The sequence below is a fragment of the Magallana gigas genome, chromosome 1 (genome assembly GCF_963853765.1).
Source record: "Magallana gigas chromosome 1, xbMagGiga1.1, whole genome shotgun sequence".
In the NCBI taxonomy this organism is placed as follows: Eukaryota; Metazoa; Mollusca; class Bivalvia; order Ostreida; family Ostreidae; genus Magallana; species Magallana gigas.
Window position 1 is genome coordinate 14,316,257 of NC_088853.1, and position 13,090 is coordinate 14,329,346.

A 13,090-nucleotide genomic window follows, 5' to 3' on the forward strand; every position below is an offset into this window, starting at 1 on the left:
TGTAACTCAGTAGACACTGTCCCTATATATGTGCCGGCCTAAAATAATTCATAGTATCTAAAAGTTGGAAATAAAAAATAAACAAACTAATCCGTCCTAACCCAAAAAATACTTATGCAGAACAACATATATACATTGAATATTAATTATTGTATAAAAATAATCATCACAATAATTGGATAACAGTGGATGCATTAATTAAAATAATCAAGAATCAATAAATCAAGGGCAATAACTCAATACAGTACACAAAGATTCTAATGAAAAATAGCTGCCTGCTTCAATTTTATAGTCATATCACATGTTGAGTATTGCAGTTCTCAAAAAGATCCTTTACAATTGTTTATATATGGGATATTTAGCTACATCAAACTCTGAACCTTCTTTTGAGACCAAAGAATTGTCCTGGAGCCAAAGTCTTAACAATTACAAAGAATCATCTTGCTGATTAGTTTCTGAGAAGAAGATTCTTAAAGATTTACTCTTACTATATATTCCTATATAAAACTTTAACACCCCCCCCCAATGTGGCCTCACCCTACCCCCAGGGATCATGATTTTCACAACTTTGAATCTACACTACCTGAGGATGCCTCCACACAAATTTCAGCTGTCCTGGCTGATTAGTTTCTGAGAAGAAGATTTTTAAAGATTTACTCTATATTTTCCTATGCTATGTAAAACTTCGACCCCCATTGTGGCCCCACCCTACCCCCGGGGGTCATGATTTTCACAACTTTGAATCTACACTACCTGAGGATGCTTCCACACAAGTTTCAGCTTTCCTGGCTAATTAGTTTCTGAGAAGAAGATTTTTAAAGATTTACTCTATATATTCCTATGTAAAACTTCGACCCCCCATTGTGGCCCCACCCTACACCCGGGGATCATGATTTTCACAATTTAGTATCTACACTACCTGAGGATGCATCCACACAAGTTTCAGCTTCTCTGGTCTTATGGTTCATGAGAAGAAGATTTTTGAAAATTTCTCGAAAATTTTCATAAATTCCTAATTATCTCCCTTTGCAAAAGGGCGTGATCCTTTATTTTCACAATTTTGAATCCCCTTAGGCTAAGGATGCTTTGTGCCAAGTTTGGTTGAAATTGGCCCAGTGGTTCTTGAGAAGATGTTGAAAATGTGAACAGTTTACAGACAGACGGACAGACGGACAGACGGACAGACAGACGGACAGACGGACGACAGACAAAATGTGATCAGAATAGCTCACTTGAGCTTTCAGCTCAGGTGAGCTAAAAAGACAAAGAAAAAGTGATTTTTTATTTACAAATTGCATTGGTATGGATCTGTCATTATGCTTAAATGACATTGATAAAACAATTACAAAATAATACATTATAGTTACATTTGCATTAAACGCACTACCTGTCCTCTCAAACCTAGTTAAAAATCACGATTCATTGTCAATTGATGTATATTCACCAGTTTCCGGTTTGTGAGATTGTAACGATGCATGTTCCTCAGTTTCTGGTCGCTGAGATTGTAACGATGTATATTCATCAGTTTCCGGTTGGCGAGATTGTAACGATGTATATACCCCAGTTTCTGGTTTGTGAGACTGTAACAATGTATATTCATCAGTTTCTGGTCGCTGAGATTGTAACGATGTATATACCCCAGTTTCCGGTTGGTGAGATTGTAACGATGCATTTTCACCAGTTTCTTGTCGCTGAGACTCTAACGATGTATATTCATCAGTTTCTGGTCGCTGAGATTGTAACGATGTATATACCCCAGTTTCCGGTTGGTGAGATTGTAACGATGCATTTTCACCAGTTTCTTGTCGCTGAGACTCTAACGATGTATATACCCCAGTTTCCGGTTGGTGAGATTGTAACGATGTGTATACCCCAGTTTCCGGTTGGTGAGATTGTAACGATGTATATATCCCAGTTTCCGGTTGGTGAGATTGTAACGATGTGTATACCCCAGTTTCCGGTTGGTGAGATTGTAACGATGTATATACCCCAGGTTCCGGTTGGTGAGATTGTAATGCTGAATATCTGATATGAAATATAAATAAACTAACTATAGGTTATATATTTCTTTTCCGATTTTTTTTTAAAAACTACATCAAACTTACATCATAATAGGTTAGATATATGGACACTTATTAAGAAAAATAATTTAAGGCTTATGGTTTTTGTGTGAGAACAAACACTGTAGGTTACATTTCGAGAAATAATAATATTTCGCAGCAGAAAAATGCTTAAGTATGGAGATTATTGCTCATTTCTAGAACTGAAGTTCAGTGTTTCCTTGTTGTAAGCATAGGGCGTTGGGTGAAAATATCAAAGTGCTTACATGTAACCCGTATGTTTTATCGGTATTTTATTTTACAAATAATTCAGAACTGATTTACACACTATATCTAAACCACTAATAATTACACAGTTGTGGTGTGAAGTTCCAAGCGGGTAAAATCCCAGTCGCAATATTTAATAATCATTTATAAATCGATATGCTTAGACTTACACGTGCGTGTTGACAATTTCCGGGTGTGCCTGGTACCCCCCGTTGTCTTGTGAGGCACTAGAGAAAGAAGGGAAATGTTTGATTGTAGAATGAAACAGTTTCTTTCTATTTGTCTTATATTACACTAAAAAAACAACCCACACACTCAAAAGAACACTTTTGATGAATAATGTTAAAGTACTTCATTTAGGGACGGAACTTGTTTTTACTATACTAGATAGCAGATCAAAGAGCACTCTATTGTTGTTGAGTTATGAATTGCCTAATATACATCCTGTATGCTTTAAAATGATACGTTTTTATAAGTTTCCAATTCAACTGGGTAAGTAAATGGGTGTTTGTACCTTAGTGTTTTGCACTTTGGTTTTACCCTTTTATTCTTGATCAAAACGATCGAAGCAGCTGCAAATGAAACACTTATGAGAATAAACACTATGGCAATAGGAACCCATTTGTTGGTGACACACACAGTCTTTCCATCATATTGCTGACATACTTTGAGATATCCACACTGATTGCAGCCCTGGTAGCTAATCTCAGAATGCCTTACAAATAAGGAAACAGAAGAGGTCACATTCGCAGAATTTAGTCTAGCTGCATTGGTTGCCATGCAACTGTAAGTCCCAGAATCGGTAATTTGAAGTGTATCGAACACTAGCTTTGAAACATCAGAAGAGTTTTTGATCACGGTTTCTACAAATTTGTTGTGAGGCTGAAATTTCCAGGCGAAAACGGGTGGGGGGTTACTATCAGTAATACACTGGATTGTGAGGTAATCTCCAACAAAATAGAAAGACTTGAGAGGAGTCAAAGTGATTACAGGCTTATCAGGCCCATCTGTAATTGAAAAATAAGTTATCAACCGTTATAAACTCATATAAAAAAAAATTGAAATTATTTCCCTGAATTTTATAACTGATAAAAAGATTAAAAATTACAATTCCCTCTCGTTGAAATGATGATTTAAATTATTTTTGTTGTTTTTTTAATCAGCTTTCATTCATCAGTTCCTCTCATTACCAGTTCATACTAGTAGTTTAACAGATGATTTAGATCGTTAAAACGTAGGCAATTCTTGCAAATATATGATATTTATCCAGCTTCAGGTCAATAATCTTATTTTGTGTGTCTTTTACTTAAAAATTGAATTTCCGTTTATTTTTAAACAAAACTTACAGAATATCAACAGTAAAAAAATAAGTTATTGAATATATAATGGAAAAAATGTAAATATACAGACAAATCACAGAAATCTTTAAGGAATCCCTGTAAGGTCCTGGGCCTTGGGTCAAGTTGTTTTGCGATGAACATCGGAAGAGAGCTCCGGTGTCGTCTCTCGTTACAGAGTAAGTAAAGTTATCATCTATAAATTCGGTACAATTTCCTGGTTTATTTGCTGTAGCTTTGGATTCGTGTATCAATACACGTGTATCTGTGTTTTGAGATATTTTCCAGATCTTAATATTCCCCGACGGACTTCCAACATTAGCACTACATAATATACTAATGGACTGATTCTCGTCTAGTTTGTTTGGAAACAACTGAAACTTCTCAGGTTCTTTTGGACTAGCTAAAACAATCAAGAGTATATGCACTAATGAGTATGTTCTTTATCTTATATTGAAAAAAAATTGATAACAATATTTAATGATGGAACAAATCTATATTGTTTTTATTTTCAAAGAATTTTATTGGAAATTAAATGACATTGAATATTTTTTATATTTTTTTAAGAGTTTAACCTGTACGGAAATGAATTATTAGAACTGTTTCGTATTGATAAAAAAGAAGGTGTTACATTTGAATTTTACAACAGAGTCACTGGTTTGTTCTTTTACTGAAATTCCGGAATAGTATTCTATCCAGCATCGGTAAACTCCTTGGTCACTACACATAGGGTCCTTTATAATCATTACAGCAGAAAGCGAGATGTTTGGTCCTATAAGCTCTGTCCTGTTGTTATAAAAAGGCAGCATTTCATAGGGAATGTAAGGCCATGGACCACCAGGAGGCGAAAACAGTGCTATTTTTTTAAATACATCGCCTATCAGTTTCTGCCATTGGATGTATCTGTTAGAGATGTCTTCAGTGTCACTTTTATAATAGGTACAGTTAAGAATAATGCTATCGCCATCCTCAAAAATTACGTTCTTAGTCATCAGAGTAAGTGATGAGATACCTAATGAAAACCAGAAATGCAAGAATAAAATAGTTTTCATTTTATAGGAAAAGCATTTCGGTATCAGAAATATGTTAATTCAAAAACAAAATATTGATTTGTACAGTGAGTGATCTTTTCTTATTTATGACATTAAAAATTTAGAGTCAAACATTAAAGAAAAAGGTAAATTAAATGGCTTTATCAAATCTAAAGCTGTTTAAAACATACCCAAAAGTGTATGCATAATAGGTTCAATATTTTATAATACATTCATGAAAAATGAGATTTGCTTATCGCTGGCGCTCTCGCTTTAACTCTCCAGCCAGCAGGAAGATTAAACTCTGAATTTAGTTTAGGAATAACGACTCATTACTTGAGTATTATGAGATGATACTTTCGGTCAGGACGTGTTCAAATCCAATGAAGCTCCCAGGGCGTTATAATACGACGCAAAGTGCCCCAAAAATACCTCATTTGAATTTGTTGGATTGTAAGGTTCAAAATCGATTCGTAGTGTTATCAAAGACAAAGACACTGGAATATGTAAATGTATACACAGAAAACATTTAAAAACAGGTTGTTCTTTAAAAAAGGTGGAAATTGACTAAAAACTTACTAGTTATGAAAACAAATCCTGTCAGTAACGATCCAATGCTGTTCAAACTTATCTGCATGTTTAAAAATTACGAACACAAACATTAAATCAAATATGATTTTGATTACAATCATTCGCATAAAATCCACAAAAAAGTCTCAAAGAAAAAAAAACTTTCCTTGTTACAACTCTTAAGAACATTATTTTGAAGTACGTAATAAACAAATAGAGAATTGGTTGTATAAACTTTAAGTTATTATTAAAAACTGAAATATGAGTTAAAAGGAATAAATTATGCTCGCATTTACTTCCTCTTTTTGATGTGTTATTTTGATGAATGCATATTCATTTTATTACTTACTTGTTTCCTTATTTCAAGGATGTATGACTTGAAAACGATCTTTTGCAGAAGAATTACAACAATTTTTTTTTATCAAACTTCAAATAAGAGAGCACAGCTAATAGACTGGCAGAAGTAAATATCCAAGAAGAACAGAAAGCTTCTATGCGTCACACGATGAAGTCGATGCACATTTGCTACAGTAAATATGATCATTGAAGCAACATTTTTTACTAAATTAATATACAAATAAACATAAACTTTAAGTACATGTTTTAACAGATTCTTTAATTTCGTTGCGTTGAGGACGACAGCTGTAAATGCTTTTTTGTTCGAAAAACTTAGAGAACTGTGCTATTTTTAATCTTTTTGCTGAAATCATAGAAATATTACATTCAATTGACTAAAAAATGCAATATTCAGTAATTCTGTACATACGCTTGTTAAAGATTGAAAATTGTATTTTATATAAGTTTGAAACCAACATCTCACTTTTGGACATTTATTGATAAAAAAGACACAGAATTTTTTTTTTGACGTGAACTAACACGTGAAATTGACATAGATTTAAAACTTTTTACGGTTTGAAGTTGTACTTCCATGATCAGTGCGAGACAAATAGGTATTTCTGATCTGATAATTTACTGATGACGTTCGTGATATATTGGAGAATAAAGTCCAAGGCATCTTTTTGATCTCGGCAATAACAGTAGTAGAATCAATACATAATGCCACATAAAATTAAAAAGAATTTACTTTTAACTTTTAACGGAAGAGTTATACAATATATATGACATGAGTCAAATATGGCCCTGTTATTGGCTCTTTTTAAAAGTATTTCAGGTACATTTTCCCTTATGTAAATTTTTAGAAAAGTTTATATAATATATATTTATCACCTATTTATTCACACTTTTTGGCAGTATATGGCGTCAGAAGTAACAGTTTTTTGAAATTTAATCAGAATCAGTCAAAAACTGTTGGAAATCCTTTTGATCCTTTTCAAAGGTAAAATATAAAACAAGACTTTGAACAAGGAAAATAATGTCATTTTTACATAAGTTTTGGATAAAAACATCGTTGATTAAAATTGTTTTTGTTTAAGCAATTGCTCTATGTTTTCTGAAAGAAATATATGACTAAAAGCAAGCTTTTTATGTTTACAATGCCAAAACGGCGGCAACTGTTAAGTTTCCAATGTCACACAAGCACTCCAAAACTGTGCCGATTTCGATCAAAAGGAAAATTATGAAAAAAAAATTGACATATTTATCAGTACCAAGGAAATTAAGAATTTCAGTTAAGTGATGATGTTCATTTCTCGGGGCCTTTCATCTAATCATGTTTGATCCTTTAACAAAATTACAGAGTAAAATGTATACAAGCTAACTCAAATTCATAAATATGAAATAAAGCGGTTGTTTAAATAAAATATATAACATGGGTGGTATAAAACGGATGTTTTCTTCACGATCAATGATGGGTTGTATGTAAGGGCACATTTTATTATTAATTTAGTAATTTAATTTTAAAATATAAAGTTCTGATGAGGAAAAAGTGAATATAAACAACGATTTTATCATTCAATTTTGTTGTCAGATTTTTCTCATTTCAATTCATGTATCAAATCTATAACCAAAACCATGGAGATTGGTGTTCCGTAGAATAAACTGTTTACCTAGGAAAGAAAAAAATGATAACAATAAAACCCCGAAAAAATATAAACAATCTTTCTTTATTTTCAGAAACATTGTCTTTCAATTTTCGTCTCAACGAAACGAAATTCCATTAATTAAAATTTCAATGAATATTGCAAATTGATTAGATCAAAGTGTCTCGTGACAATGGACAGGAATAAAAAACTATGATAATATTTCAATAGTTTATTTGTGTTTTGAATGTGTCGCGGGGTGTTTAATTATCCAAATAAATTATATTGCATGCTTCAGAATGCATATGGAGTACAATAAAGCCATTAATATAAACATATATACCCACGTGTGAATGCCATTTGAAAAGCCAAAACGAAAGAGTTTTATATATTAACCGTTTGGTACTTTGATTTTCTGTTACTGTGTTAGTTTAAACACCATTTGAAACAGGTGGAGTTTGTGATGTTGTTCTAAGCTCTCATAATTAACAAACTATTTTAATGACTCAATACATGACTAATTAATTCCATGGGCAAATACTAGACTTTAATATGAGGACATTATTAGTGAAATGTTTTTGTAGTTATACATTGCATAGATTTTCAATCTGATTATCAACGACGCCATGACTAATTTATATGTGCAGCACTGTAAATTTATTTGTTCAATCGTGTTTTAGCTTTCTTTTGTACAATGCATTACTAGTAATATATAAGTAATATGTGTGTTGTATATGATAAAAAAACCGTTGGCAATGTGGAGACAGCAAAATGATGAAACTCTTTAACCTTAAAGGAAAACGTTTTAAATCTATCACATTGAACCAAGTCCAAAAACATGCTATGAACAAAGAAAGGACAAACAATGTATGTTTAATGTAATTACTGATTATGTTGACAGGAAAGTTGATACAGTGCAAAATACACATAAACGTGCACATGGTGTGGAAAATCTTAAGAGATTGAATATCACTTTGTTCATACCTGTACTACCTCATCAGATAAAATTCACGTTTCTTTATCGATAGCGCTGATGGTAGACAATAAAAACAGATTATACGATATTCTCGTTCTAAGGAAAAATAGAGAATTGAATTAAATGACTTGAAACCTTTGTTTGTGGTTTAACGATAAAAAGTGCCCCTACCCCGTCGAAAATTGACTGGGGTATTTTGGAATTATCTACATTGTTGTAGAAAACTGGAACCGTTTCGTGTAATTGATGTACTTTTGATACATTTTGATGTAATTTTAATACCTTTCTCCGTGTGTATTGTAGAAAAATGACATGACAAAAAATGTAAAAGATAAACAATGTTAATTTAATTTGGAACACATAAATTTCGTGAAAATAAAACAACGGTTAATTAAAAAAAGACACAGAAAAAAAATGATTTTTTATTTACAAATTGCATTGGTATGGATCTGTCATTGTGCTTTAATGACATTGATAAAACAATTACCAAATAATACAATATAGTTACATTTGCATAAAATGCACTACCTGTCCTCTCAAACCTAGTTAAAAATCACGATACGTTGTCAATTGATGTATATTCACCAGTTTCCGATTTGTGAGATTGTAACAATGCATGTTCCCCAGTTTCTGGTCGCTGAGACTCCAACGATGTATATTCATCAGATTCTGGTCGCTGAGATTGTACCGCTGTATATACCCCAGTTTCCGGTTTGTAAGGTGGTAGCGATGCATTTTCACCAGTTTCTGGTCGCTGAGATTGTAACGATGTATTCACCCCAGTTTCCGGTTGGTGAGATTGTAACGATGTATATACCCCAGTTTCTGGCTGGCGAGATTGTAACGATGTGTATACCCCAGTTTCCGGTTGGTGAGATTGTATCGATGTATATACCCCAGTTTCCGGTTGGTGAGATTGTAACGATGTATATACCCCAGTTTCTGGTTTGTGAGATTGTAACGACGAATATACTCCAGTTTCTGGTTGGTGAGATTGTAACGATGTATATACCCTAGTTTCTGGTCGCTGAGATTGTAACGATGTATATACCCCAGTTTCCGATTGGTTAGATTGTAACGTTGTATATACCCCCGTTTCCGGTTGGTTAGATTTTAATGCTGAATATCTGAAATGAAATATAAATAAACTAACTGTAGGTTATCTATTTCTTTTCTGATTTTTTTAAAAAAAACTACCTCAAAGTTACATCATTATAAGTTATATATATGGGCACTTATGAAGAGAAATAATTTGAGGCTTATGGTTTTTGTGCGAGAACAAACACTATAGGTTACATTTCGAGAAATAGAAACATTTCGCAGCAGGAAAATGCTTAAGTATGGAGATGATTGCTCATTTCTAGAACTGAAGTTCAGTGTTTCCTTCTTGTAAGCGTAGGGCGGTGGGTGAAAATATCAAAGTGCCTACATGTAACCCGTATGTTTTATCGGTATTATTCATAACTGAATTACATACCATATCTTAACCACTAATAATTACACAGTTGTTGTGTCAATTCTAAGCGGGTAAAATCCCAGTCGCAATATTTTACAATCATTTATAAATCGATATGCTTAGACTCACACGTGCGTGTTGACAATTTCCGCGTGTGCCTGGTACCCCCCGTCGTCTTCTGAGGCACTAGAGAAAGGAAACGTTTGATTGTAGAATGAAACAATTTTTTTCTATCCATCTTATATAACATTCAAATAACACATTTAATAAATAATGTTGCTGAAAAAGTACTTCCCTTCGGGACGGAACTTGTTTTGATTATTCTAGATAGCAGATCAAAGATCATTTTATTGTTGTTTATTTATGAATTGCCTTATACACATCCTGTTAGCTTTAAAAAGGTTAGTTTTTATAAGTTTCGAATTCAGCTAGGTGAATAAATGGGTATTTGTACCTTTGTGATTTGTACTTTGGTTTTTACCTTTTATTCTTGATCAAAACGATCGAAGCAGCTGCAAATGAAACACTGATGAGGATAAACACTATTGCAATAGGAACCCATTTGTTGGTGACACACACAGTCTTTCCATCATATTGCTGACAAACTGTCAGATATCCACACTGATTGCAGCCCTGGTTGCTCATCTCAGAATGACTTACATATATTGAAACAGAAGAGGTCACATTCTCAGAATTTAGTCTAGCTGCATTGGTTGCCGTGCAACTGTAAGTCCCAGAATCGGTAGTTTGAAGTGTATAGAACACTAGTTTTGAAACATCAGAAGAGGTTTTGATCACGGTTTCTAAAGATTTGTTGTGGGGGTGAAATTTCCAGGTGAAAACAGGTGGGGGGTTACTATCAGTAATACACTGGATTGTGAGGTGATCTCCAACAAAATAGAAAGACTTGAGAGGAGTCAACGTGATTACAGGCTTATCAGGCCCATCTGTAATTGAAAAATAAGTTATCAACCGTTTTCAACTTATTTGTAAAAAAAAATATATGAAATTATTTCCTTGAATTTTATAACTGATAAAAAGATTAAAAATTACAATTCCCTCTCGCTGATATTATGATTAATAATATTGTTGTTGGTTTTTAATCAGCTTTCATTCATCAGTTCCTCTCATTAACAGTTCACACTAGTAGTTTAACAGATGATTAAGATCGTTAAAACGTAGGCAATTCTTGCAAATATATGATATTAATCCAGCTTCAGCTAAATAATCTTATATTGTGTATTTTGTACTGAAAAAATTGATTTTCCGTTCATTTTTAAACAAAACTTACCGAATATCAACAGTAAACAATAACTTAATGAATATATAATGGAAAAAATGTAAATATACAGACAAATCACAGAAATCTTTAAGGAATCCCTGGAAGGCCCTAAGCCTTGGGTCAAGTTGTTTTGCGATGAACATCGGAATAGAGCTCCGTTGTCGTATCTCGTTACAGAGTAAGTAAAGTTATCATCTGTAAATTCGGTACAATTTTCTGGTTTATTTGCTGTAGCTTTGGATTCGTGTATCAATACACTCAGGTGTATTTGTGTATTGAGATATTTTCCAGATCTTAATATTTCCCAACGGACTTCCGACATCAGCACTACATAAAATACTAATGGACTGATTCTCGTCTAGTTCGTTTGGAAACAACTGAAACTTCTCAGGTTCTTTTGGATTGGCTAAAACAATCAAGAGTATATGCACTGAAAAGCACACTCTTTTTAATAACGACAAAAAACTTTGATAACAATATTTAATTGTAAAAAAAATGAATATTTGCTTTTAAAAGACTTACTATTGTAAACTAAAATGACAATAAACATCTTTTTTATTTTGTAAGACTTTAAATCGTAAAACATGAATTATTAGAATTGTTTAGGAATGATCGAAAAGAAGAAATTACATTTAAATTTTACAACAGAGCTACTGGTTTGCACGTTTACTGAACTCCTGGAATAGTATTCTATCCAGCATCGGTAAAGTCCTTGATCATTACAGATAGGGTATTTTACTATCAACACAGCAGAAAGTGAAATACTTGGTGCTATGAGCTCTGTCCTGTTGATGTAAAGAGACCCCATGTCCCTAATAATAAAAGGCCCTGGACCGTTAGGAGGCGAAAACAGCGCTATATCTTTAAAGTAATCGTCTATCTGTTTCTGCCATCTGATACCTCTGTTAAAGATCTCTTCATGTATATCTTTATCATACGTACAGTTAAGGATAATAGTATCACCCTCATCAAAGATTACGTCCTCAGTCTTCAAGATTAATGAAGAGATACCTAATGAAAATTAGAAAATTGTTCATACAATAAAGATATTTATCATTATATCGTAAAAGCATTGTCGATATTGCATGTAACAGGAAAAAATGATGATTTGTAAAGGGAGTGGTATTTTCGTTTTAATTATAATAGAAATTTTAGAGTTATGAAGAAAAACGTAGATTATATTATTAAAAACATACCAATAAGAGTATACATAATATTTACACAATTTTTTTTTTTTTAGAATATATCTAGAACTCATAAAAAAGTGATAATAATTGACAAAATACTTACAACTTATGAACAGAATACCTGTCAGCAAAAGTTGCATGCTGTTCGAACTAATGTCCATGTTTGAAAAGCTACAAACACAATCAATCAAATTGAAAATGAATTACGATCATTTGCGTAAAAATCCACAAAAATACGTCCCAGATCCAAAAAAACCTTCCTTGTTACAATCCTCAAGAACGTTATTCTGTAAGTACGTAGTAAACAAATTGAGAATTAGTTGTATAAACTTTCAGTTAATATAGAAAAATGAAAAATGAGATAAAAGGAATAAATTATGCTTGCATTAACTTCCTTTTCTATATGTGTAATTTTAATAAATTCATAAATATTTAAATTCTATAGTTGTTTCCTTATTTAAAGGATGTATACCATGAAAATATGCTTTATTAGACTTCAAATAAAAGTGCACAGCTGCTTGGATACATACTGACAGAAGTATATGTCCAAGAAGAGCAGATAATAGTGAGAAGAGCTTCTATGCGTCACACGAGGATGTCGATGCAGAATTGCTACAGAAAATATACGCGATAAAGCAACATATATTCATAAATCAATATACATTTTAGACAAAAACTTTAAGTACACGTTTAAACAAATTTATTAATTTCGTTGCGTTGTGGGCGACAGCTGTTGACGCTATTATTTTTTTGGTTCGAAACGCTTGTTAAAGATTTAAGAAATTGAATTTTATCTTAGTTTGAAAGCAACATCTCACTTTTGGGACAATTATTTATACAAAAAGACAATGTACTTTTTTGTATGATATTTTTTATATAACTAACAATTCAAATTAATGGTCAAATGGTTTTACAAAAAGGGCTATTTTGAGGAATGATGAAAAA

At 32.5% G+C, this 13,090-nt stretch overlaps 2 protein-coding genes across 4 annotated transcripts; both read right to left on the reverse strand.

Moving 5' to 3' along the window:
- Nucleotides 1-1,349: 1,349 nt before the first annotated feature.
- Nucleotides 1,350-12,523, reverse strand: LOC117685912 (uncharacterized). 3 transcript variants are annotated; one of them, XM_066083703.1, is made up of 6 exons: nucleotides 12,249-12,523; nucleotides 11,589-11,969; nucleotides 11,038-11,364; nucleotides 10,158-10,623; nucleotides 9,806-9,862; nucleotides 1,350-2,025 (listed from the first exon to the last, which is right to left on the reverse strand). In XM_066083703.1, the coding sequence occupies exons 3-6, from the start codon at nucleotides 11,099-11,101 to the stop codon at nucleotides 1,413-1,415; spliced, it is 1,200 nt and encodes a 399-aa protein (XP_065939775.1). In that variant the 5' UTR covers nucleotides 11,102-11,364; nucleotides 11,589-11,969; nucleotides 12,249-12,523; the 3' UTR covers nucleotides 1,350-1,412. The 3 variants fall into 3 exon arrangements, with proteins under 3 accessions (XP_065939775.1, XP_065939768.1, XP_065939769.1); XM_066083696.1 differs by having other exon boundaries at nucleotides 1,351-2,025; nucleotides 11,031-11,364; nucleotides 12,249-12,522; XM_066083697.1 differs by lacking the exon at nucleotides 1,350-2,025 and adding an exon at nucleotides 8,587-9,347 and having other exon boundaries at nucleotides 11,031-11,364; nucleotides 12,249-12,514.
- On the reverse strand, nucleotides 2,494-5,483 carry LOC105337878 (carcinoembryonic antigen-related cell adhesion molecule 6-like). Its single transcript, XM_066077802.1, has 5 exons — nucleotides 5,275-5,483; nucleotides 4,296-4,676; nucleotides 3,738-4,067; nucleotides 2,842-3,334; nucleotides 2,494-2,554 (listed from the first exon to the last, which is right to left on the reverse strand). The coding sequence occupies exons 1-5, from the start codon at nucleotides 5,330-5,332 to the stop codon at nucleotides 2,494-2,496; spliced, it is 1,323 nt and encodes a 440-aa protein (XP_065933874.1). The 5' UTR covers nucleotides 5,333-5,483.
- Nucleotides 12,524-13,090: the final 567 nt, after the last annotated feature.

Excerpts from the sequence above, each read along its gene's own strand:
- LOC117685912 (XM_066083696.1), bottom strand. The coding sequence starts at position 11,280 with ATGTCGGAAGTCCGTTGGGAAATATTAAGATCTGGAAAATATCTCAAT. Across the intron at positions 10,624-11,030 it reads CTTAAAGATTTCTGTGATTT|ATGGGCCTGATAAGCCTGTA; the intron begins GTCTGTATATTT and ends TTTCAATTACAG. Across the intron at positions 2,026-9,805 it reads GAAATTGTCAACACGCACGT|ATATTCAGCATTACAATCTC; the intron begins GTGAGTCTAAGC and ends ATTTCATATCAG.
- LOC105337878 (XM_066077802.1), bottom strand. The coding sequence starts at position 5,332 with ATGCAGATAAGTTTGAACAGCATTGGATCGTTACTGACAGGATTTGTT. Across the intron at positions 4,068-4,295 it reads CTCTGTTGTAAAATTCAAAT|CTAGTCCAAAAGAACCTGAG; the intron begins GTAACACCTTCT and ends TGATTGTTTTAG. Across the intron at positions 3,335-3,737 it reads CTTAAAGATTTCTGTGATTT|ATGGGCCTGATAAGCCTGTA; the intron begins GTCTGTATATTT and ends TTTCAATTACAG.